A 26,598-nucleotide genomic window follows, 5' to 3' on the forward strand; every position below is an offset into this window, starting at 1 on the left:
GCATCTGGAAACTGCACCAGAACCATGAACCAGACTTGTGCAAGTCCCACAGTTCTCTACCTGATATCTTCGCTGATTTATTTTGACTTTCCCATGATGTTACACAAAGAAGCAGTGTGTTTCGGGTGTATTCAAATGCATCCAATAATTAACTCAAATGTTGTTATGGCAACCCGAAGGTCGGAGGATCGAGTCCCGCTCGGACCAAGTTCTGTCATTGTGTCCTTAGGCAAGACACTTCACCCACATTGCCTAGTATGAAAGTGGTGTGTGGTCAAATGATAGATGGTGGTCGGAGGGGCCGATGGCGCAGATTGGCAGCCTCGCTTCCGTCAGTCTGCCCCAGGGCAGCTGTGGCTACAATAGTAGCTTACCATCACCAAGTGTGGAAATGAATGAATAATGACTATAGTGTAGCGCTTTGAGAGGCTTTGACAAGCCTGTAAAGCGCATTACAAGTGTAAGCCATTATTATTATTATGCCTCATGGTGGAGCTAAAGAGGACTGTTTTGTATAAATTGTTCTTTTGGTCGTAAATGGGAACTGACTATGATGGCATATGATAAAAGGCACAAATTGTCAGTCAACTCACAAATTCACGATTCTTTATTTCGATATGAAGAGAGCACTTGGTTTGTTCCATAGAACAGTAAATTACACAGACAATGCACTTTTACCCAAACTTTACTGATCAGCGAGCCAAAAAGTGCCCACAAAAGCTGCTCAAAAATGTGGAATAGAGAGACAGGAGAGAGAGAGAAGGAGAGATAAAAGAGAGGAGGGAGAAAGAGAGAGAGAACGAGGGCGAGAGAGACAGAGAAAGAATGAGGGGGGAGGACAAGAGAAAGGGAGAAAAAGAGAGGGAGAGCCCCACATGCACAGGACTGAGTCTGGCAGCTTATCACCCCTAGACAAGAGCCCCGGGACAGCTGTGGTCCGACAGCGGCACGGTGCGGGCGAGAGATAAGGCATGGAGCTTAGAGGAGAGAGAGAGTGTAGGCAAAGACAAGAGAGAGGAGAGAGAAAGAGAAAAGAGAGAATGAGAGAAGAAAAGAAGGGGTTGAGGGAGGAGAGAAGGAAAGAGGGGAGACAAAAGAAAAAGAGGAAAGTAAAGATAGAGGTGAGGGAGGAGAGAGGCATGGAGAGAGGGGAAGAGCAGAAGAGAGACTGAGTGGTAAGGGATGGGGGGAAGAGGGGAGAGTGTGAGTAGACAGAGAAAAGGAGAGATAGCATAAGATGACAGAGGAAGGGAAGGGAGAGAGAGGGGAAGAGAGAATAGATGGAAAAGCATGCCACGAGTGAAGGATAGCAGCCAACACCAGTCTCTGCAGCCAAAGCTCCACACACGTCCAAAACGTCCAACAGGGCACCACGGCAACATGGAGGTCCTCTGTCTGTGAGAGAGAGGGAGGGAGAGATGAGGGGAGAGAGAGGAGTAGAAAGGGACAGAGAGTGCGAAAGGAGAATAGGGGTGAGAGAGATATGGGGAAAGAAAGAAAGAGTGGAGAAAGAGGGGGTCCCAGAGTATGAGAGGGAGAGAGGAAAGAGAAGGGAGAGAAAAATGGAAAAATGGGGAAGAGGAGAGAGGCAAAGAGTGAAAGAGATGGGGGAGAGAGCAAGAGAGAAAGAGAGACAGTGGAAAGGTTTGAGCAGAGCTCATTGCCAATGGGGACAACCTTAGAATTTCTATTTTGATATTAACTTAAGATAAGATATGTTAATGAACTTACAGGTATAACGCCCTCTGCTGGCACAGATTGAAGGACTTATCCAACCAACTAAATAATAAAGAAAGCAGTAAGGGACTTAGCATTTGTAATAAACCATAGTGATGTAGCCTATATACACAGATGACCGTTTATGTAAAGTAAGGGGAGGGAGCATGCAAAATTATTTTAGACACATTACTGCATTTCCACACAGTGCATTCCAGTATTTTGCTGTTGCAGTCATGAGGACAGGCGCAGTCCTAGTTTGTGAGTCCATGGCAGTGCAGAGTGTGACAGTGGGGGGCTGTGTGATCCTCTTCATGAAAATCCCAACCATGAAAGCAGCTTTAGGCTGGACGGAGCTGGATTCTGATCAGGACCTGTGCCGTTTCCCTCTCTGCCTCTGATGCCCACATTCTGGATCATCTGTAATGCACCGCATCCCAAAGAGACAACTATCACAGTGACAGACATAAGACGCATACGGATTTATCCTCATCCCAACAGTCAAATCAAAGGACAGCATTCTGAAGTCCTAGACTTGATATAGGCAGCTTTGCTAGGGTGGTAAAATGTAATCGTATGAAAGGCCCTGTACCTGATTTTGAACCATGAGAGGAACATTGGTCTCTCACTCATATGTTTCACGTTGACATAGAAGCAACTGTCCCACAGAAGGAACTGAGACATTCCCCAGGAGCTGCAACCAAATGGTTTTCATTCAATCTCTGTCCAAAGAGGGAACATAAAAGGATAGTAAGGAAGTGAGGAAGTTAAGTTAAAAATTTGGATCACTCAATCAATTTTGTGTACATGCTAGCCACAGTTGTAACTAAAGAGAGAATAATATATCAGTTGGTTGATATATTGGGTCAATAATAAAAAGTACACGCAAAGCTTTATATTAGCACTTTAATAGAAAGAGATAGCTGGACAAAACGTGACCGCACAGCTCTCTTATATGTTTGTGGTAAAAGGGGCTTGGGCAGAGTTTGTCGTAAATTTAATTCACAGAATTTGGGAGAAAAAAAATCAAAATTGGCCCAACAGAGCAGTTTCTTCCAGATTCTAAAAGATAGGTATTGGCCATGAAGAATACAATATCATTCGATCTCTAGTTGTAACCATAAGTGCTAGACAATTACCCCAGCACACATTTTACATGTGGTCCTGACAGCTCGCGCCAGGGCGTACAGGAGCTGTAAAAGTCCCAATGACTTAGTGATGGTTGTCATAAAACACAGCGCCCTCCTATTTACTCTGGGTAATAAAGCTGCCCCAAGGCGGATTTATGGTGTCGCAGGTGCCACAGAGCCCAGCCGAACCAAGGGCATGTCCATCACCTCGGCACGCACCAATCTGGAGCTCATACTAGAGCGCCATATGAGGTCTGATGGAAGATACCACCCAGGGACTGCACACTTCAGGATTTATTTCAAAGATTCTACTTTTTCTTCCAGAGCTATTGAAAAAAAATAAAATTAAATTAGGTCAAGATTGTTGGAACAAAAAGGTTGCCTCGCAGGTTCAATAATATATGTGTATATTTTTTTTATACAGGGGGATATCAGTTTGGTCACCACCTGCTTCACTGCGCCTTGACCCAGATTCAGACAGAACAGTGCAATCAGATTTGTTCATTTCAGTGATGCATGTGAAACAATGAAGCTCATTGGTCAGCTATCAAATTTCTCTCACCTCAGAATTTAACTTCGCTGACTGATTCTACAGAAATATGCAATGTTTTGCAGTCATCTGTGACAGTTGTTCTTTTTTTCCTCATAAACAGCCAAGTTTGTTTTGATACAGACAGACCATGTCCCTGACTAGCAAATCCACTTGTCAGTCAGGCCCATCTGAACTCGGGGTCAATGATCAGACTCAAATCTTCATAAAGTATTGGAAAAGTGTGTGTTCTGGATATAAAGCTGCATTATGCAAAATCATGTTATGGTTGTTTCCTGTTTTCCATTTACTCATCCAAAGTTGTATTTGGAGTGCATGTTTGAGCAATCTTTAATTGCTTATTTACAAGATGCCATATTGCTGGTCAGTTCCCGTTTTCACTGCCACTGGTACACGCCCACTATGGCGTACTTACTTTGGTCTTCATATTCATTGGGGTGGGCTTATTCGCCCATTGACTCAATGTTGACAAAGGCAGCGCGAAGGGCTCATGTGCCTAAAACACACTCCTGGTATCAAGCCCTATCCAAGGGCCATATTTATTACTGCTAAAATGAATGGAAATGAATGGGAGGTCAATGGGCGACCCTGACGCCATGGCAAATGACGGGCACTGACGCGCCATTGACCCTGCGGTTACGTTGAGAGCTACATATGTCATTCTAATGTTATCGGATATATGTAGGCATAAAAAAATGGTGCGACAGCACAACCTGCTTTGTCGTAGAGCCACGAAATTTGGTACACGCGTTCGTCAATTGGTGCCCAAGAAAAAAAATATTATTATGGCTATGCCCCCTGACAAAGCAGAAGTTGACCATCTTGGATTTAAAATTCTGAAATGCAAAGTCAGTGTGTTTGCTGAAGTCACATTTTAATCAACTCCTCTGAGGGGGCGTTACCGGCAGGGCTGAAATCACTGTACATCATCTAGGCAAGTGGGGCATCAAAAGTTATCCAATTTATGATGATACATATCACGATTTGTGTGCGGCGAAGCCCCAAATTTCCATCGTAATTTTTAAAATTTTCAAATTTCGAAATTTGCTCCCGTTTGTGCACACAAAGTCCGATTGGGCTAAAAGTTGAAAAACTTTCTTGCCTAATTCTACTGTTTATGAAAGAAATACAATTAGTGCGATACAGAATATCAAATAATTTTATATGGAGGGCCAAAAATTTTGTTTGCTACGTTTTGTTTGTTACAAAAATGGACACACAAGTCCATTGCATCATCCCAATCAATAACGCCAATCAGACCCATGTTGTTTTTTGCACCGTGTTGCTATGGCGATGTGCCAGTGTTATCCTAATGGGAATTCTCCCAAATTTTCCCATTCATCTGAACAATATTAATTTCATGCAATAATGTGAAATTTGTCATAATGACTCTTGATGTCATCCTGATCAAAAAAGTCAATGGGACCCACCAATGTCATATCTTTCACTGCGTTGCCATGGCGATGTTCAAAACAGTCCATGTTATTTGAATCGAAATATGTCCGCATTTTTGTACATTTCAAGGTCTTATCATGACTTATTGGCTTCATTGAAGAACGTGAAATTTGGCATGGTGATCTTCAGGTCGTCCCCGACAAAACAGTCCAAGGGGCCAACTTTGTATTTTGCGCGGTGTTGCCATGGCGATGCCTCAAAAACCCATGTTTTTGCATTTTGTGCATCAGTGCTTTGAATGTCTTTTGACTTTGCTTGGTAACAAGTGCAGCCCAAAGCCGAAATAAAATAGAGGCAAGTGGCGCATTAACGCCACACTTAGAGAGGTTGGCCGAGTGCGAAGCGCGGTGTGTAAGGGCCTTTCGATGCCACTTGCGGCGTTAATTTGGATTATTTCTGCCCTGAAATTACCAATCACTACTAAACTAAAGGTAAAAGGAGCTCTTAAACTGAAAACTACCACTACATGACATTACAAAGTGAAACAGAGCATTTTGAGCTTTAGAAATGTAGATAGACTAACAAACCTGGATTACTCAAACGTGAGAATGAAACAAAACACACCTCCAGGTATGTTTTTCAGGAGGTAACAGCATTATAACATGGCTTAAAGCTCACAAGAGTCCATTTTGTGTAATATAAGACCTTTAAAAAATGTGACCAGGTGTTTTTGAATTCTTCTGGGCATGTAAGTGCACAGCAACAATTAGATCTAATAATTGCATTATCTGATTATTCTTGTTATCTGATTATTCTTGTTATCTGATTACCCATTTGATGCCCGTGTTTCCTTCTCGTTGTGCTACTGCAGGTTTGTGTCAAGGTGGTGCTCATGGCTCAGAGTGTGGAGTTCTGATGGAGCTTACATGACATTTAACTCTTGTGCTTGTGTTAATGGATGAGACAGCTTTGTGTGATTAAGACGTCTGTGATGGCACTGTCACTCTTCCACATGGACTGGCCCCTGATCAACCCTAGTACACACCTCTACCCCTCCCACTCCAATCCATACACACACATACACACCCCCACACACCCCCACACACACACCCCACACACCCCCACACACCCCCCCACACACAGAGATACTACAGAACAAGCAAGAAGAAAGTATACACTACTACTAGTATGCACTAATGGACCATATATATATATATATATATATATATATATATATATATATATATATCTATATATATATATATACAATAAATTTCCCAGTGTAAAAATTGCACTGAGGAAGCTCTGCCCCCTCACACTTCTTTCCAATTTTTTCGAGTCCGCCATTTTTTCTTCATCGCTTCACTTTGGCAAGTGGCTGGTACACATCTCAAATAAGTAGTCGTTTCGCAATTTCAACTATATTTCACGTATACATGTGTTGAATGGACGAGCATGGCACACTTTTTCGTTTACCTTGTAATATTTAAGACATATTTAGTGGTTATATGGAGCCCGCGCGAGGTGCAGTTGGGCTAGCTAGTTTCGGAAGAGAAAAAAACAGACATTAGCATTTGAAAATTGTTCCAAATGGATAATTATATTGTAAGTATTTACATCGATGGGGTAACTTTCAAATATCAACTCCAAAAATAAGCTTTTATTCTCTTTAATCGTAATTTCAATACTAACGGTGACCAGGTATTAGACGGTTGCCGCCCTGTCTCCGTCTATTTCATGGTCATAGTGGGCACGTCTTTACTACACGTAGCAATACATAGTAAAGTGCGCAACTTGAAATTATAATTTGAAATTGAATATCACATTTTTAACTAAAAAGTAGTTAGAGAGCACAGTTTGATTGAATCTTGACTGTGCTATGGAGCAGATTGTGACAGGGAGCGTAGCAGAGGCGGACAATGAAGTAGTCGGTTACAAAGGGCCATGTTAGCGGGAGTTTTCTTAAGGGTTTGCTCCGCTCATAATGAGCCCAATGGAACCGTACCTAAACACGGAGCCAGACGCGGCAATGTGTCTAGTGTGAGTGCAAACGACCCATATCCAGGCGCGGAACGTTTCTTACTTGGCCCGGCTGCAGGAGGTGAGCCAAAGTACAGCACGTTTGCTTGTGTACGCGCACACGCACGACGTTAGTGCACGAGCCCTGTCAGGGCCATAATCGTTCCTGAGCACAGCAGTGCTGGTGTGAGTGTGTCCAAAATAACAGTTGAATTGTTGACTTCAAAATAAAGTGAAAAGTGCCTTAGCATTAAAAGCATTTCTGTTTTTTTCAGAGAAAATGCTAAGTAATGCTAATAAGTGGTGAAGCACTGTTGGGAGGACCAACTGCCAGACGGCAGTTCCAGTATCTTCCAGAGGCACCTCTGTGTGACGAAGAATGTCGAGGAGCCATGTCACTGATGACACATTCAGCTGATGAAAACACAGTAAAGAAGAAAATGAAGCAAACTTTTGCTTATCGGCAAAGCATGGTCCTGGACTCACAGTTGTCAAGCAACGTACTGTCATACCTTCCACGATTCAAAGATGTCACAGGATTGGTAATTATCAAAAAAAGAGAATGGCTGATTCAAAGGTTGCTTAACAAATGTGTATTAACGTTTTGGAATTAAGAATAGATTATATCTAGATATCAGACATCATTATGTGCATATTTTACCAGTAAATAATTCTGTAAAATAGGTCTACTCAATTATCTAGGCTCCATTAATATTATAAGTCATATTACAATGACATATATATTCCTATTTTACTGATAGCTTTCAAGTTTTAGATTTTTTTTTTTTTTTTTTTGCTGACAAATATGTATTTTCCTATTCCCATTGAATTCATCATTAGATGCCTAATTTAAGACACCAGTGGAGGGTGTACCTGACTAAAGGTCAGGTGAAAGAGGAGTGAGAGCAGGGACAGGTTTCACATCTGCCATCTACTGATAAAATAAATCTGATCTGATCAATTTAAGCTTCATGGTAAATCAAAAGGTGCCATCAGCTGAGAATTCATGTAGGCCTGAACTATTCTGTTCTCTTAATGCAGATCGAACAAGCTTTTGTTCTGATGTTTGGTGAGGATGTATCTGGCAAGCTTCTGGAGAACTGGCCAACAATGTTCAAGGAGAAGATAATCAAGCAGTGCAGAAAGCTTCCATCTACCACAGACCTGGATGACCTTCTGTTGGCTGCAGATCCTCAGAAGGATGACGCTGGTGGCGCTGATTTTGGTAAATTATTGGCCAACTTTTAAATTCTTTAACATGCAAATGTCCTCAGTGACATTTAAAACTCAATTCAAAACTAACATCTGTTTTTAATGAAATTGTGTTGGTTTTTTTTGTTTTTTTTTTAAAGGCTGGGATAGTGACATTTCTTCTATTTTGCTGCTTCTGCATCTTGTTCCACCCACTGCTCAAGGCCGTAAGAAACCAGGGAAGATGTCAGCATCTCGAGCAGAAAAACATCTTGTGGTTTTCAAGAAGGTGCGCATGGTTTCTTGGTCAGATTGTGGCTTACATCATTGAAAAAAATATATTTCTGTTTGTTTCTAATCATGTTAACCAGTGTGCAGCTACCTACATGTTATTTCCTGTCTAAAGATTAACTTTTACATGTTTTTTAGAGTGGCACAAGTATTGAAGAACATCTCAACACCATCACTTCGAGCGCTCAGACTTACCTCCTCGCAGTTGGCACCCAAAGGAACAGGATCAGCCAGTACTTCATTATCCTGGACAAGAATGCCATCCCTTGTATGTCTAACTCTTCTTTAAGTGCTTTTGATGAGTTGTTCAAGGCACATTTTGTGTTTGGCACATCATACCACACCGTGTTGCACAACATGTACACATTCATACAAACCACAGTTTACAATATTAATGTTGGCAAGGTGAGGGACAGACCTCGTATTGCAGAAATAAGAGCAAGGTTACTTCATGAGTGTTTCTATGAAGTGCAGTGTTTGCTGGGCTGAGTTTGAGAGTTCAAATTTGCTTGTTAGGCATATCAAACTGTTCCATGGGTTTCTTCCAGGAAAAACCCTCAGTCTTAGGTAGATAGATAGATAGATAGATAGATAGATAGATAGATAGATAGATAGATAGATAGATAGATAGATAGATAGATAGATAGATAGATAGATAAATACTTTATTAATCCACAGCCAGGGAAATTCACCTGTCCAGCAGCAAAACAGAGACACAACACAAATTGCACACAAATTGCACACAGTTATAAAATCACAAAGAATACAAAGATAAGAATACAAAGATAAGATAATAAAGTGCACCCAATCAACAAGAGCTGTTATACAGTCTTATAGCAGCAGGAATGGCTGATCTACTGAACCTCTCAGTTCTACAGTGCAGCGAGAGAAGCCTGGTACTGTGGCTGCTTCTCTGAGCTGACACAGTCTCGTGCAGCGGGTGTCTGCTGTTGTTGAGGATGGTCTGCATCAGACTCCTCATCCTCTTCTCCACCAGCTCTCCTACAGAGTCCACCCTCCCACCCATCACTGACACACACTTCCTGATTATATTAAGTTACGGTCCCGCACATTAATGCTGTTTCCCCAGCATACCACTCCAAAAAACACAGCACTGGCTACAACAGAATGGTAAAAAGTATGCAGAGACTCATTACAGACATCAAAGGATTTAAGCTTCCTAAGAAAGAAGAGTCTGCTTTGTCCTGTTTTGTAAGCTGCAGTTGTGTGCACTGACCAGTTCAGTTTGTTGTCAAGATGAACTCCGAGATATTTATAAGACTGGACAACCTCAATGCTCTCACCAGCAATTACAACTGGATGATGGGGAGGGAGTTTCGGTCTACGGAAGTCTACAATCATCTCCTTTGTCTTAGATGTATTTAGAACAAGACCGTTTCTCTCACTCCAGACTGTGAAGGCAGCAATAAAGTCTTTATACTCCATTTCGTTCTCTCCTTTTACACATTCCACCACTGCTGTATCATCTGAATATTTCTGGATGTGACAGGATTCAGACTTATATGTGAAGTCAGCAGTGTATAGAGTAAAGAGAAACGGCGACAGTACTGTCCCCTGCGGGGCCCCAATGTTTGTCACCACTGTCTCAGAGATATTGCCACCCACCCTGACGTACTGTGGACATTCTGTGAGGTAGTTGTGAATCCAAGTGATTAACATGGGATCCACTCCAATCACCTCCAGCTTTCCTCTCAAAATTTGAGGTTTGATTGTATTGAAGGCACTGGTGAAGTCAAAGAACATGAGTCTAACATACCCCCCTGTCCCATCCAGGAACGAGAGAGTTTTGTGTAACCGCATTATCCACCCCCATTTCCTCCTGATAGGCAAACTGTAATGGGTCCACAGCTTGCTGCACCTGTGGTTTGAGAATCCGAAGTAAAAGCCTCTCAAAAGTCTTCATAATGACAGACGTCAAGGCCACTGGTCTGTAGTCCTTTACCCCTGTCGGCCTCCCTACTTTAGGGACCTGAATAATGCATGACGTTTTCCACCGGACTGGGACTTGTCCAGTGCGAAGACTCTGGTTGAAAATAGTTTTAAGAGGCAGAGCCAACTCGGACGCACACTCCTTGAGGAGCCTAGGTGCTACCCCATCAGGACCAGCAGACTTCCGGGGACGCAGCCCACGTAGCTCAGCCTACGTAACTCAGATGTGTTGAGACTGGATGTGGTCGTGTCTTTGGTTCCTTCTCTGGGTTTAGAAAGCACTTAAATGTCAAGCACACTGACCATACTGCACTAGTTACTGAATTGGCTGAAGTCTCAGATTGTGGCGTTAATTGTCAAAGCGAGGCACACATGGTTTACAAGGAAGAGAGGGCTTCAACTTCCTATCAGCTTCAACCGTCTAGCAAGAGCACTCTGGATATTTGTGCCTCTGCAGTTGCACAGCTCAAGGCAGCTGGTTTAAGTCAGTCAAGACTTGTATGTGAAATTATTAAAATAATACAATTTCACGTCTTCATTATTGCCATACTGACAACCACATGGGCACTCTAGGCTTGTGTACCAGTATGACCAGTGGAGAGTTGTGACAAAACTCTCCACTGGGCTCTGAGAGTTATGGGAATTGCTTATAAACTCATTGTGGAGAATAATTAGGATATTCGGAGAGCATTAGGTAAGTGAGGAATAACTTTGGACCACTGTAGACCATTTAAATTGAACACTGTTTAATGACAAAATCAGGTATAACACCTTTAAGTGACATTGCCAGTTGAACAAATTACCACCCTTCATTGGATAACTAACAAACAAACCGCCTTTTTCCTCCCACACCCCTCTGCCCCAGTCTGGATGGCTCCCCAACCATACTTGCCCCCCACATCCAGCACTCACTCATCTGAAGAAGCGACACTAAATCTGCCCCAGCCCATCACGGGATAGGGCTGGGCACGAGACAGCCGTTCAGAGGGCAAGCCATCACTGTAATTGCCACCAGAGGGACACTTCATTAGCATTACTGCCTCTTTTGAGCATGGAGCATTTTAGAGGAGGAGATACTGTCTGTCTTCCCCTACAGCTCAGAGGCCACAAGAATTTCAACGTGTTAAAAGTGATAAGAGCAGCTCAGACCATCTAAGGTGGTGGAGGAGGAGGTGCCAAGGTGCTCCAGGTTTGATAGTTTTCCGCAGGGCTGCAAGATGAATCACAATGAAATCCAAATTGTAATTTGAATGGACAAAATTAGCAAATTGCAAAGTATAATTTCTTCCAGGAATAACAAACTATCCTGTAGTGTAGTTTTCTGAAATGTAATTGTTGTATTAGTGTGTCATATTTCATTTTTATTGTGATTTTTTTGGGGCATATTTAAAATGTGCAGTTTGAACAGAATCCTATTATTAAAACATACATTGGAAATCTAATTACAAATTAAAGCCGCAAGAGGCATCGAACGGCCCTCGCGGGCTGTGCTTCACACTCGGCCGACCCGGCACTCCCTGTGGGTGGCGCTGACGCGCCACTTGTCCCTTTTTTATTGGGGCTTTTGACTGCACTTGTCACCAAACAAGTCAAAACACATTGGAAGTGCCGATGAACAAAATGCAAAAACATGGGGTTTCCAGGCATCGCCATGGCAACACCGTGCAAAATACAAACGTGGCCCCCGGACTTTTTTGTCGGGAGCGACCTGAAGAATCACTGTGCCAAATTTTATGTTCGTCGTTGACGGTAATAGGTCGTTATAAGACTTTGAAATGTACGAAAATTTGGAAATTTCCCCATTAGGATAACATGGGCGCTTTCGCGCATCGCCATGGCAACCCAGTAAAGTAGTGGGTCTGATTGACTTTTTTGATCAGGAAGACATGAAGAGTCATTGTGCCAAATTTCACATTATTCCATGAAAGTAATATTTTTCCCATGAATGGGAAAAATTGAGAGGATTCCCATTAGGATAACATTGGCAGTTCGGCGCATCGCCATGGCAACACAGTGCAAAAGACGACATAGGTCTGATTGACTTTATTGATTGAGATGACCCAATGGAATTTTGTGTCAAATTTGGTAACATTTGGGAAAACTGAATTTTCGGCCTTCCATACAAATTTATTAGATGTTCTGTAGGGGGCGCTATCGCGCCAATTTAGTTTCTATCATAATGAGTAGCTTTAGACCCGGAAGTTTTACAACTGATTCGAATTTGAGCCAAATCGGACTTTGCTTGCGCAAACGGGAGCAAATTTTGAAATTTGAAAATTGCAAAAATTCCGATAGAATTTTGCCGCTTCACCGCACGGAAACCATGATAGGCATCATCATGAATTGGATAACTTTTGATGCCCCACTTGTCTAGATGATGTACAGTGATTTTCAGCCCAGCCGGTGAAGCGCCTTCAGAGGAGTTAACGAAAATGCGAGGTCAGCGAAAACGCTGACTCGATGTTGACGCTGACATGCCTACGGCATGGGTTGCTAGGACACAGGAGTCTGTGCAAGGTGCGGTCAACATTGAGTCAATGGGCTCGCCCCCCCGTATGGGGGGTCAACATTGAGTCAATGGGCTTCACCCATTGACTCAATGTTGACGCTGACATGCTAGCAAGAACAAATATGCATGTCCCATGCCTACGGCATGGGTTGCTAGGACACAGGAGTCTGTGCAAGGTGCAGTGCAATAGGCCCTATGCCCTGTAGGGGCTTGGGCCTAAAAATAATAATATTTTTAGCAAAAACAATATATCCGAAAACATTAGAAACACATATTATACGTTTTTTGAAAGCTCTCGACTTTCCCCACGTCACCATGGGCCCATTGACTCAATGTTGACGCTGACATGCTAGCAAGAACAAATATGCATGTCCCATGCCGTAGGCATGGGTTACTAGGACACAGGAGTCTGTGCAGGGGGCGATGGGGGACGACTCCTCCTATTGAGTCCTGTTAACGCATGTCAGCGTCAACATCGAGTCAATGGGCGAAGCCCATTGACTCAATGTTGACCCCCCATACGGGTCAATGTTGACGCTGACATGCTAGCAACAACAAATATGCAAACCCATGCCATAGGCATAGGAGTGCCTACGGACACAGGAGCCTAGGACACAGGAGTCTGTGCAGGGGGCGGTGCTGCCGCTTCGCGCGCAACTTCGTGAAGACAGTCAACTTCGTGAAGACAGTCTGCAACGATGAGTGCATGGGCTTTGCCCATGCACTCATCGTTGCGGAAGCAATAGGCCCTGTAGGGGCTCGGGCCTAATAATAATAATTTTAGCAAAAACAATATATCCAATAACATTACAATGACATATTATACGTTTTTTGAAAGCTCTCAACTTTCCCCACGTCACCGTGGGGTCAATGGCGAATGACGTCGGGGAGCGCCATTGACCTCCCATTGACTTCTATTCATTTTAGCAGTAACAAGTATGGCCCATGCATGGGGGCTTGGATAGGGCTCGATGCCAGGAGTGTGTTTGGGGACAAGAGCGCTTCGCGCTGCGTCAGCGTCAACATTGAGTCAATGGGCTTCGCCCATTGACTCAATGGCACTCACATGCTAGCAAGAACACATGCTCAATGGCACTCACATGCTAGCAAGAACAAATATGCATGGAGTCTTGCACAGACACAGGAGTCTGTGCAAGGTGTGGTGCTGCCACAAAGTTGCGCGCAAAGCCCTACGCCCTGTAGGGGCTCGGGCCTAATTAAAGCCAAAAGTGGCATCGAACGGCCCTCACAGGCCATGCTTCGCACTCGGCTGACCCGATACTCTCTAAGGGTGGCGCTAATCCAGGCATCACCATGGCAACACCATGAAAAATACAAAGTTGGCCCCTAGGACTTTTTCGACGGGGACGACCTGACTGTGCCAAATTTTACATTCCTCAATTAAGCTAATAAGTTGTTGTAAGACTTTGAAATAGATGAAAATGTGTACATTTTCCCATTCCCAATTCCCATTTCCCGCAAGTTATCCCAGGATAACTGAGTGATTTTTTTGATCGGGATGACATGAAGAGTCATGGTGCCAAATTTAACATTATTCCATAAAACTCATTAATGGGAAAATTTGAAAGCATTTCCATTAGGATAACATGGGCATTTTGACACATTGCCATGGCAACACAGTGCAAAAAACAAACAAACTACAAACTACATTTTTTACCCTCCATACAAATTTATTTGTATTTGCTATTTGCTATCACACTCATTTCCTTTATTCCACAGTGAGTAGGTTTAGGTCAGTAAGTTTTACAACTGATTAAAATTTGATTAAAATCAGACAAACGGGAGCAAATTTTGAAATGTGAAAATTGCAAAAATTTCCAATGGAATTTTACAGCTTCGCCACACGGAAACTGTGATACGTATCAACCTAAATTGAATAACTTTTGATGCCCCACTTGTGTAAATGATGTACAGTGATTTTCAGACCTGCCCGTGAAGCCCCTTCAAAGGAGTTTATTAAAATGCAACGCCAGTGAAAACGCTGACTCTGCATGGACGACTTCCGGTCTGTCTGGGGGCGTGGCCATAATATTTTTTTTTTTTGTTTGGCATCACTTGAAGAATGTGTTACCGAATTTCGTGGCTCTACGTCAAAGTTGATGTCGGGAAGCAATGTATTTTGACTTTTGCAGGGGGTGCTGTCATGCCATTTTTTTATGCCCAATTATGCAACATCAAAAATACATTTTTCGGCAGACCTGAATTTTGGGCAAAATTCACCATGGTGTTGGGGTCGCCCATTGACCTCCCCTTGACTTCCATTCATTTTAGCAGTAATAAAGATCGTCCATACCTGCGGCATGGGTGCTTGGATAGGGTTCGATGCCAGGAGTGTGTTTGGGGGACATGAGCGCGTCAATGTCTCAATGTTGACGATGACATGTTAGTAAGAACAAATATGCATATCCCATGCCTACAACATGGGTTGCTAGGATACTGGAGTCAGGGCAGGGTGCGACTCCACAAGAAGTTGCGCGATTTGCTACACTCATGCACTCATTGTTGCAGAAGCAATAGGACCTATGCCCTGTAGGAGCTCAGGCCTAATAAAAAACACAATGAGATATTTTTCTATAAACTTTGTTCCTGTAAATGGTTAGTCATTGTATGAACACGTGGTCTCACAAATGCAGCTTTCAGCAACAGCACAGTAGAGCGCTGCTTTTCACCTGAGCTGCTCTTCGCAACAGTAATACTCCAACAGAGTCAAGATGTGATATTATGTATACTATGATTAGCACTGTTCAGTTATTTCAGTAACTGCATATTATTTTTACTATAAATATTACAGTTACCAGTACTACTCTTACTCTTACTACTCTTACTCTACCTGTCTGTTTCCATGAAGATGTTATCGTTGACTGGTAGTACGTTCCAGGCTAAGTTATAGGTCAGATCTATGGCGAGGTAATCCCAGTTACCATACAAACACTCAACGCTTCATGTTATTTTTTTAGCTATATTTTTAATGTAATTGAAAAATTGAAAAAAAAAAAAAAAAGAAAGATAGTTGTAATGCCATGCTGGGAACTTTACAGACACAGCCATAACAGACACCCTGACCCCTCACTATCTGTACTGCATGTTTAACTGTTCATGGCATTTCATTGGCTTTGTTATGTGACAAGGTTACATTCGAGGTTACATTTTATACTATTATTTTTACTAAGCAGGGACAACATTTTGTTCATAGCTACCTTTATGATTACCCATACTACTACTTATACATCTTTTCCTGTTCATATAGTCAAACTACTGTGACATTAGATTCATTCATGAAGACTTGTGGTGACCTGAGGTGCTCTGAGTTGAGGTGAGCGGAGGTGAGGGCCCTGGCTTGTGTCCAGTGTCCGCTCTGGCCTTAAATCAGCTGGAGAGGCTGCAGCTCCATAGGGGCACAAAGCCATGGATTATCCACTGTCATATTGATTTTTATGGTTTCGGGAATAAAGTTATGTTACATCACTCTGAAATACAGATTTGAACATTTTACTTCTCTTCATTTTTAAGAGGACAGTCTAAGTGTGCATTCGCTAATCTCTGCTGTAACAAGCACCGTGTAACTTTTCTGGTAGGGTTCCTGCCACGTGCTTGTCTTCATGGAGATATGAGATGTTATTGTGTTGCCTGGTTTCTTGCATATTATGGCATATAACTTGCAGATCTATCTTACACTCATTTAATTACATGTGTTTTTACCGTTCTTAACATTGAAAAACATTCATTCCTCCTTCCAAATTTGAACTGAAATTGGCCTAGTTGCGTCATCAGCTTGTCTCCATGGTGATGATTTAATGCCATACTGTGGAACAGCCCAGGCAAAGCAATAGCTGTCTCAATAACTGTCATGGCTTTAGTTTTACAATCTGACCTTTTTAAAAATAACTTTCTGCTTTTTCCATTCATGACATGTTCAATCCTGTAACCTTTTTGTCAGTGGTTAAGTGCTTAACTACTGTGCACCTGTTGCCCACTTGTGTTTATATTGTACTTCATAAAATATCCACTGGAACTTTGATACCATAATCATTAAGTTAAACAGCATCAAGGTCATTTTGTAGGGGAATTGTTTTGAAATGATCACATTACTTAATGAAATGTATCGTTGTCTTCTACATGAATTACATCCACAGTTTGGATCCGATAACTGCAGTAATAAAACATGGCAACCCCCTCGGTGTGCCTGTGGTCTGTGCCATGGTGTGGTGGTGGTAGCAGATTAATGACTTGTTTGAAGACGCCAGCTGCCGATCTGCCCTGCCGGTCACCATGGCACCCTCCTAAACAAAGACAGTTGGAAAGTAATTAAGCATCTAATGAGCAATGAAAATGTATTCTTCAGCAAGCACCCGGGCCACTTCTTGTTTGTCAAGGTCAACCTGAGACGATAACAAATGCAAAACTGACAAATGTTTATTGCCAGATTGGTAAATAGACTTGTGAGTGACAAAAAACCAAATCATAGACAGGCAAGCCAACAAAGCCATAGATGTCTTTAAAATACACATGTTAATCCATCATTTTTGAGCATTTTACCATGTTATAACATTACCTCCTCAAAAACATTGCATTTTCTGTTATTCACACTTGATTGATGAATCGTGTTTAGTAAGTTTGCTCATACAAAACACTGAAAAGACACAAGGTGTTGAATTTCCCAGAAGTGTTACATCACAGGTAGAAGTCTCCTGCACATTTTTTAAGTCCATGAATCAAAAGCAAATGCTGAGTGTACAGTAATGAGTTGGTACAGTTTGGGAAGTGCCCTGTTGCACTGACCTCAGGCCTGTGTGTGCGCAGTCCGGGAGGAGTTGTGGGTCTGCAGAAAGAATCCACAAGAAGTCTATTACTCATTCCGAATTCCTCAAAATTTGCCACTCTTAGCTCCTTAAGCCAAAATCAGATGTGTGTCACCGTCTGCCATGATAAGGACTGTCCACTAAGTTAGGAAGGAGTTAGGAAAAGGGCTTCTCACAATCCAGTGCACATTCCTTGATGGTTTCCAAACATGGCCGATCTCTCCATGAACAGTTTTTAATGCAATAAAAGATTTATTGCCTCAAACATTGTACAATACATCTATCTGGACTTAAACCAACTTTATATAAGAATGAAAGTAAAATCTACATTGTTTAAATTTATAAAAACTAAACTTAGAGCCACATAGCTAATTAGCATGGAATATTTGTTGTGACAAAGCACAGAGCAGGGGCTGCAGCTGATAGTGAGTTTGGAGAATATTTATTCTGTTCGGTGTATGGGGCATATCTTATTGTTGAATGTCATTCATGTTTAAACTTTTCAGAGTCACAGTTCATACAGTCTGTGAGATTTATTGCAGAGCTTTTTTATTCAGCAGCAGCAGTTTCTTTCATGTTCAGACACTGGGTTCATTTGTGAACGCTGTCAGGCTGAAATTCTTAAAATTAGAGCAGTAGATGAGAATGAAGAGCGCTTACTGTAGTCGGTTTTGTCAATGTTGTAGTGTCACGTGACTGTTCCATTATTCCCACTGCTGGTTAGGATGGCAGATTCTCCAAGTGCAGCTGAGGCTCCTTATCCTCTCTGCCTAGGACTCAACGTGTTAAAAGTGACTTATGGTTGACTCTGACATACCTCCAAAAGTAAAGTATATTTCCAGAGAATATAATGCAAACGTAGGTAGATGGATCAGACAGTTGGGAGCTGGGTTGTTTGCAGTAGTCTTTGAGTGAGTCGTGGGCAGCGGGGTCAGAGATTAAGTAGCCTGTAACAGTTGAGGTGAACTGAGTCGGAAGGTGCAAGGATTGTACCGGTCACGGAGAGCTGGTTCGGAGGCAGAGGAGCTGAGTGGGTCCAGGGATCTGGCGAGGAACAAAAAAGCATCCAACTGAGTGCAGAGTAAAAATGTGAAACATGAGACTGAGCCAAGCAAAGCTGTACCACTGTGGATACGTGGACGATCTGGTGCTGAGTGTCAGGTCCACAGTCCTTTTGTCCTCCCCAGGTGCAGCTTGATTACGGAATGAGTTGTAGGTGTGCATGGGAGGAGCCAGAATCTTCGCCCAGCTCCAGGCTCTGACACAGAAAGGAGGGGTGAGAACAACACAAGCAAGACAGGACAGACTGGGATCTTGACAAGGGACACCTCCTGGTGGACCCCCAGGCTTGTCAAGGTGAGCACAATGAAAGGTTCTGACCATTTCAGGGTCCAGACTGCACCCTTTGCACCCAGGAGCAGTCTTCAGGCCCTTCCCAGTCCACCAAATATTGAAGTCCCTTGCCTGCCGGCAGGCATCAATGAGCTGCCAGACCGTGAAAGTCTGGTGACCGTCCACGACCTGGGCGACCGGAGGGCATAGGTCACTAGAATAGACGGGTTTGAGTTGTGACACATGGAACGTAGGGTGGATGCGGAGGGAAGGAGGAAGCTCAAGGCGTACTGCGGATGGATTGATGATTTTGGTGATTTTGAAGGGGCCCAAGAAGCAAGGGGAGACTTTCCGGGAGTCTGTTTTGAGCGGGATACCCTCATATCCTAGAGAAGCTTGAAAAGGGGATAGGCCGGTAGCGGAACTCACCAGGGAATTGACAGTATTCAGTCCACGGCAGGAAGCTGCTCCAGGCAGAAGGGTTAGAGCGGGCATGCCCAAACTGTGGCTCAAGGGCCAAATGTGGCCCTCAGACCAATTTTTCTCTGCCCTCAAGCTTCCAGGTGAATTCGCCCACATTACTTTAACCACTTGACGTTCCTTGACGCCTTTACGTTACAACAGTGCAACAATGTACGTGTATTTCTGTGTCACCCACACAAACAATCTACACATCAAATGAAAGCTATGGCACTCATCTTTCTGAATATGAAAACCTGTAATCACCACAGTCCTGACAGGAAAGCCGTTTTTACGGAGAAGTCAGAAATGTGGATTTGGACATCACTTACCTTTGAGTGCTCTGGTTCTGTCAAACATCAACATATTCACACAAAGTTGGTCTCATTCATTCCGTAAAGGTCCAGAGAATATAATCCAGTCAAGAAATTATGTCCTCAAAAGAAGTTAGATCCTCCATGTCCAATCTGCTGCAGGAAAGTGAAACTTTTTTGCATTTCTTTTGTCGATTTCAAGCATAATAAACTTCTATCAGCGCCAACTTTGTTCCTCAGTGCAAAACAAACTTGTTAGCTTGTGACTGACGCCAAAGTTGGCCAATAAGGTGGGGGCTGTGGGTTACTGGAGCTCCGGACAGTAAATGAGTGCTACAGATGACTGAAAGAGTACGCGCCACTCTCCCCCTTGTAGAGTCAAACTGTTACCTTACACATGTTTAGTGATGTTTTCCCCTTAAAGCCAGTGAACAGCAGAACATGAGGATGCATGGCATGCAATGGTTTCCTGTAAACAGATGGAGTATGCTGCGCGCGTAAAAAGAGGAGACTGGATACAAAGATCTGTGCGCGTGAGTAATTTTACCCAGCAGTTTTGCTGGACAAAACAAAGGAAGTACGCGACCGAGGACACTGTGGATGTTTGTACAAGTTAAACTAGAGGCATCTTGGACCCAGAGCAGTTCGTGGAACCGAGTGAAGATCTCATGGTGGAGTCAGGAGCAAGAGGACCTTATGTTTTGGTGGACTGGATGTTGTTGCTGATCGGTAAGCGTGGTTTATTCTGCTATTGACTTAATTAACTCAAATGTGTATTATGTGTAATCATTAGCATTAGCTAATGCCAATCTGCGCCCCCCCGATCACCACCATTCATTCACACCACTTAGGGGAAGTGTCTTGCCTAAGGACACAATGACAGAACTAAGGACACAATGACAGAAGTTGGTCCGAGCGGGACTCGATCCTCCAACCTTCGTGTTGGGAGGACCAAAGATCTAACCACTGAGCCACTGTGGCAGAATGACTGTCACGCTGCACAATCATGTTCAGTGTGTTTTCAGTCTCCAGTTTACATTTTGAAGTGTGTGTGTGTTTGTTTACTGTTTGCAGTGTGTGGTTTGTAAATATATATTTATTTTGACCCATACCACTTGTTTTGACTATATTTTATATACAAATATACATTTTATATTGTGTTTTGATATGATATATAAATGTACAGTAATAGAGCAGCTGGGTGTGCAGATACAAATTCCTCTCAGTGTGAGCTTTCAGTAGAGCCTCATTGATGTTTGTGGGTTGAAACATTCAAAAGTTATTGCAGTTTTTCCAAACACTCTCCAAATGTCTTCATTTGGATAGGTTTGGAGAGGCCTCGACTTACTGATGATAAAATGTGTGTAAAACTCTCATTTTTATAGGTATTGACCTCAAATTTGAAATGTAAGTGGTCAACAATCTTGTCAGTTGAGATATAGTGTGCCCCCAGTGACCTACTGCAGCTTTCTACACCTTCATTTTCACAAAAAAATTTAGGCGAGGATGAGAATTTTTTTTTTTTTTTTTTTATGTGTGTTCCAAAGTGTATGAATGCTCAGCAGACAAACTTACAGTTTGACACCTGTGGGTAAAACTATAGGGTGTTACCTTTACAAAGACCCCAAACTTGTGCATATACTATGGCCCTCAATTGGTCCTCAGCTTTGTCTGTGTTTTATATGTGGCCCTTAACCAGAAAAGTTTGGACACCCTTGGATTAGAGGAAACCACACAGTGTAGCACTGTCTCCAGGTCCTGGTTAGCACTCTCAGTTTGTTCATTAGTCTGGGGGTGAAAGCCAGAGGTAAGACTCACTGATGCGCCCAGGCCCTCACAGAAGGAGCGCCAAACATGTGATGTGAATTGAGTTCTGCGGTCGGAATCTGCAGTCTCATTGGTGGTTGGGAGTTTTGGTAGGGTGACAAAAGGGGCTGCTTTGGAGAACCAGTCAATGATTGTGAGAATGACTGTGTTACCTTGAGAAGGGGGAAGACCAGTCACGAAGTCCACTGCCACGTGAGACCAAGGGCACTTCGGAGCAGGCAGCAGGAGGAGCAGGCTGGAGGGCATTAAGTGGGAGGCTTTGCTCCTGGCACGCCAACACGTACGCCCTAGCATCTCTGCCGATCGGGGGCCACCAGAAATGTTGTTTTACTAGGGAAAGTGTCCAATTAATTCCAGGATGGCAGGCGAAGCATGAACAATGAACCCACTCAAGTACCTTGGAAGAAACAGGATCTGGAACAAAAAGAGTACCGGGGGGGGCGTTACTTGAGTCAGGCTGGTTACGTTGAACCATGTCTTCAGTCTCCCAGTGAACAGCAGCAACCACACATATAGGTGGGATAATGGTTTCCGGAGGGGTCGGAGTGTCCTCCTGGGAGAACTGATATCGCGAGATCTTGGACAATACATGAGAATGAAATTAAATCTACTGAAAAAGTGTGACCAACGGGCTTGCTGGGAATTCAAACGTTTAGCTGACTGTATGTAGGCTAAATTCTTCCAATAAGTCCAAACCAAGAAGGGATGCCCAGCCCCCTCTTACCAGTGACGGCATTCTTCCAGGGCAAGTTTAACTGCCAATAATTCTCTGTCCCCCACATCATAGTGTGAGACGGTGGGAGAAGAAAGTGCAGGGATATAACCAATTGTGTGGGTCAAACCTTTGAGAGAGGACGGCTCCGACGCCCATGTCTGAGGCATCCACCTCTACGACGAACTGGCGAGAGGTATCGGGCTGAGGTAACCGGCTTGGTAATATGTGTAACCAGGGTTACACATTCTCCCATTAAGAGCCAGACCTGTGAGTGGTTGTTTAAGTGGCTCCAACACTACTCTCGATTGTTCGGCCACCTGCTGGTCTAGGAAGTCCTCCGGATAGTTTGTTCGTGTTGCCCGATGATGACTCGACAACGCCCGGTGTAGCGTTTGATCTGGCTCCGAGTCTGATTAGTCCATGTTGGCCAGATTGTTCTGTCGTAACGACTGACAGGGGCACCAAAGATTCAGAACTTGGGGGAAAAGCTCAACAAAGTTTATTTACAGAGAATATAACGCAAATGTAGGTAGACGGATGGATCAGACAGTTGAGAGCACAGTTGTTTTCAGTAGTCTTTGAGGTGCTTTAAGTGTCTTGCCCAAGGACACAATGACAGCGTTCATCTGTGAGGGCTGGAATCACACTGCCAACCTGTGGGTAAGTGGATCTGACCACTTAGCCAATGATGGTTATGTCAAGAGCAGGATTTGAACAGCCAACCTTCGCATCAGTGGACAAACACTCAACCAACCCGACGTCAGTCGTTACGACAAAGCCTATTTTTCCTTAGCGCTGCGGTCTAGAGAAGTTTCTGGTAATTACACTTATTTTAATGTGTGAACTGCATGCTTGTGTTAGCATGTTGAATAAGGCCGTCGACCCCAGTTGTGAAGTGATTCCCTCTGATGATGACAACATACCTCCAGTTCTCAGTATTGAGATTACATATGCAGAAACAAGATCTCCATTGCCTGAAGATAGCTATTATTTTGTTTATCTTAAATACAGAAGCAAAGGTACTCAAAAACAAGAGCATGTTTAAAGATAAATAACAAACAAAGCAAACAATGGAACAAACAACACCCACTTGTTAAATCACCTCAGCGCTTTCTGTCTACTAAAAAATGTAACATAAAAAGACTGAGGGAAACTCAAATGACCATTATTGGCTTTTAAACATGCTTTGTGCCACCTTGACATAATTTGAAATAATGTCCATGATTGGAATTGATCGCCTGGATTTCAGTGATACATTTTTGGACAAAATATTTAGCAGTGTTTACCAAGTGCAACACCATGGTCAGATGCAAAGCTACCATTGGCTCAGTCAGCGGCCTATACAGCAGGAACTTTTGGTACCACATGATACAATACCCCAGATAATCAATTTGATCCACACATGACACAATACAACAGAAACAATACAGCACTAGAGAGCCAAAAGCTATTTGGCATATGGACCATATGATAAGCTGAACCCTCTCGGTATAGGTAATAATGGGTGCATGGATGGGTTCAGTTGATTCATTGTGTGGATGGAAGCTTACACACCCAACAGGGACCCACAGGTTGTATTACTTTATTCAAAGTGTAGTGCAACTTGGTGATTGTCCAGAAAGATCCTGAGAGACCATGGCACAGAACAGAGACATGTAGCCCATATGCACACCACAGTATGGATGCATCACGGGGAACCAGTGTAATGACATTTGATGGGGGGTCTTAAGGAAAGTGTTGCATTTTTAGTGTCATAATTTTGAATACTGAACCCCAAATTTTACAAATTCGGGGTTTAGGAGAACAGTCTGCAGTGTTTGGTCATTAAACGTTTAGGAACAGGGATATGATTACAATTATGAATGAACAAGGTCAGGAGTAGGAAATGGTTTAGGTTAGGAAAAGAGTTAGAAAGTTAGCTCCCTTTTCTTAACCTTCTTCCCACTCACGTTGCGTTTTTCTACAAAGGAGCTGCCACCTTAAGTGCTGTTCCAAATAGAGCAAGCAAAATGGTACAAACGTTTACAATTTCCATGGAGACAAGTAGGTGACTCCGCCAAATCAATAAAAATTTTTTGATGATGAACCCTCCAACAAAAAACTTGCATGCAGCACCTTAAACCATAAGCAATAAATCAATAAATCTGCAATCTGAGTTGAACAGCAAATTCCACTATAGTCATATCCGATAGCCTATATGAAGTTATGTATAGCTCCAAGGAGCCCTATACACCACTTTTCCATTAGGATTTCTGGTAATTAGACCTTTCATGGTTCCACAGAGGAAATGGAGGACAGACAAAGGCAGCGTCTGCGTCTGGAGATTTACATCTCAGTAATGGCCCACAGTCTATACTGCCGATTGTTCATGTGTCTGAGACATCAACGAGAAACAAAGGGAACTTTAAAGACAAGAGTTTTACACTGATGTATGGAAAACATGAGACACTTGCATACAATGTTTTATTGACCTGTCAGACAGTGTGGGTGATTGGTAGAACTCTAGCTCATTGTGTTTGAATCATTAAAGGCCCTGTACCTGATTTTCTGCCATGTATTTGAGCAAAATCTGTTTAGCCTAGTATAAATATGTTGTATAAGCAGCAGAGGTCAACATAAGTGATATGATGTGTACTGTCTGCATCTAATTATGGTGTTTTATTGTCCAGGTCTCTAAGTGCACTGTTAGCATGCTAGTGTTGATAGTGTTAGCAAGGTAGCAAAATTCTGCTCTGAAGCCTCTGAAAAAAATAAAATAAAAATGCTTATAAACTAATCATGGTGAATAAAACTGATGCTCTGAATTCTTAAGGTAAATGAGTAATGATCTTGGACCACTGCAACACGTTTAAACTAGTTTACTAGTTCTTTACAAAGTTACATTTTACTGACCAAAGTAATCATTTGAGAGCAATTTTACAGTGCTGTCTTTCCCAAGGTCACAACTACAGAATGCACAGGTGAATACAGGGATCGAATTCTTAACATTTTAATCAAAGGATGAACACTCAACCACCCATCCCACTGCCATCAAGTACTGGAGATTTAAATTACTCTCAGTGGATACAATGATTAGGCACCTGTACCTGATTTTTACTGTCATGAAAACATTGAAAGCACAAAGTTTGCAGTCCAAACTTTTTAACTTTCCAAACACATTTTGAGCATTTAATTTATTCACTACAATGAATTTATAGATCCATGATAACAACAACTAGCATGCTAAAATTGTTTGTTTTGTTTTTTTCTCAATTACAACTACATGAATAAAAAAATGTGTACAGCCACTTTAATGTTAGTGTCTTGTACAATAACAGAAAGCATGGGCGGGAAATTGAAGCCCTAATATTTTGATTGAAGGGTGAAGATTCAACCAACTGAACCACTATTGGAGACTTGAATTACTCTCAGTGGATACAATGATTTCAAGAATATGGCTTAAAAGACATCAAGTTTTGTTTCAGTCTCAAGCTCTCACAGCACCCCGGGACCCTCCGCTCTGCCCTGCACTCAGACACATCCATAAATATTGTGAGGAAATATCCGCAGCTGTTATTAACTTTTTCTTCTTTTCCAATAGAAAATTCCATAAATCCTGTCCCTCCTCCCTTTACTAGGCTGCTGCTCCGGGCACACCTCGACCTCCAGTCCTTCGCACAGTGGCTACATTTCGTCGCTAATGCATTCAATACAGCCAGCTCATATCTTCTGTTTGTTTGAGACTCCAATCTATATGAAAAATGTAATATCACCGTCAACAAAACAAACAACCAGATCCACACTTTACTCCCAATAACAGCTCAAACGTATGTCCTTGTGTTATGTTACTGGAGAGAGTGACCAAATGGGTCCAATTCCTGAATGTTTAGGCCCTTAGTTGGAGCCTGCATGTTCTCACTTACTCTATGTTTACATGCACTGGTGAATGTGTGGTAAAAATGAGAGCTGGTTTACAATTCCCTCCTTTCTGCGACACCTCTCTTGTTAAAAGGGATTGAGGTTATAAGTGTGACAGAAAATGCACAAGGTTGAGGTAAAGAGCTAGGCTAGGCTAAGATAACGTTAGCGGTGACCAGCAATTAGTGAAATATACACACTGTTATACCATGTTATGCTAGATTCTTACTACATTATTTACATTTTTTTATGCAATTTGTGGTTAAACATATGGTTTTGTCTGATTTTTAAAGAATTTATTTGCAAATTATGGTGGAAAATAAATATTTGGTTACAAAAGTTTATCAATAATTCGATGATTATTTACACTGTAGATTCTCACTGAAGTCATCAAAACTACCAATCACACATGCGTAATGTACTGAACAAAAACACACAAAAAAACCTCAACACTTGTTTTTTTTTAAATAATTAAAGAATATT

The 26,598-nt window shown here is 42.5% G+C and overlaps 1 protein-coding gene across 1 annotated transcript; it reads left to right on the forward strand.

Annotated features, from left to right (window-relative positions):
• Positions 1-7,100: 7,100 nt before the first annotated feature.
• On the forward strand, positions 7,101-9,325 carry LOC117380688 (uncharacterized). Its single transcript, XM_055225815.1, has 5 exons — positions 7,101-7,352; positions 7,852-8,035; positions 8,163-8,290; positions 8,431-8,697; positions 9,290-9,325. Exons 1-5 carry the CDS (start codon positions 7,101-7,103, stop codon positions 9,323-9,325), a joined length of 867 nt encoding a protein of 288 aa, XP_055081790.1.
• Positions 9,326-26,598: the final 17,273 nt, after the last annotated feature.

The sequence above is a fragment of the Periophthalmus magnuspinnatus genome, chromosome 13, assembly GCF_009829125.3.
Source record: "Periophthalmus magnuspinnatus isolate fPerMag1 chromosome 13, fPerMag1.2.pri, whole genome shotgun sequence".
NCBI classification, from domain to species: domain Eukaryota; kingdom Metazoa; phylum Chordata; class Actinopteri; order Gobiiformes; family Gobiidae; genus Periophthalmus; species Periophthalmus magnuspinnatus.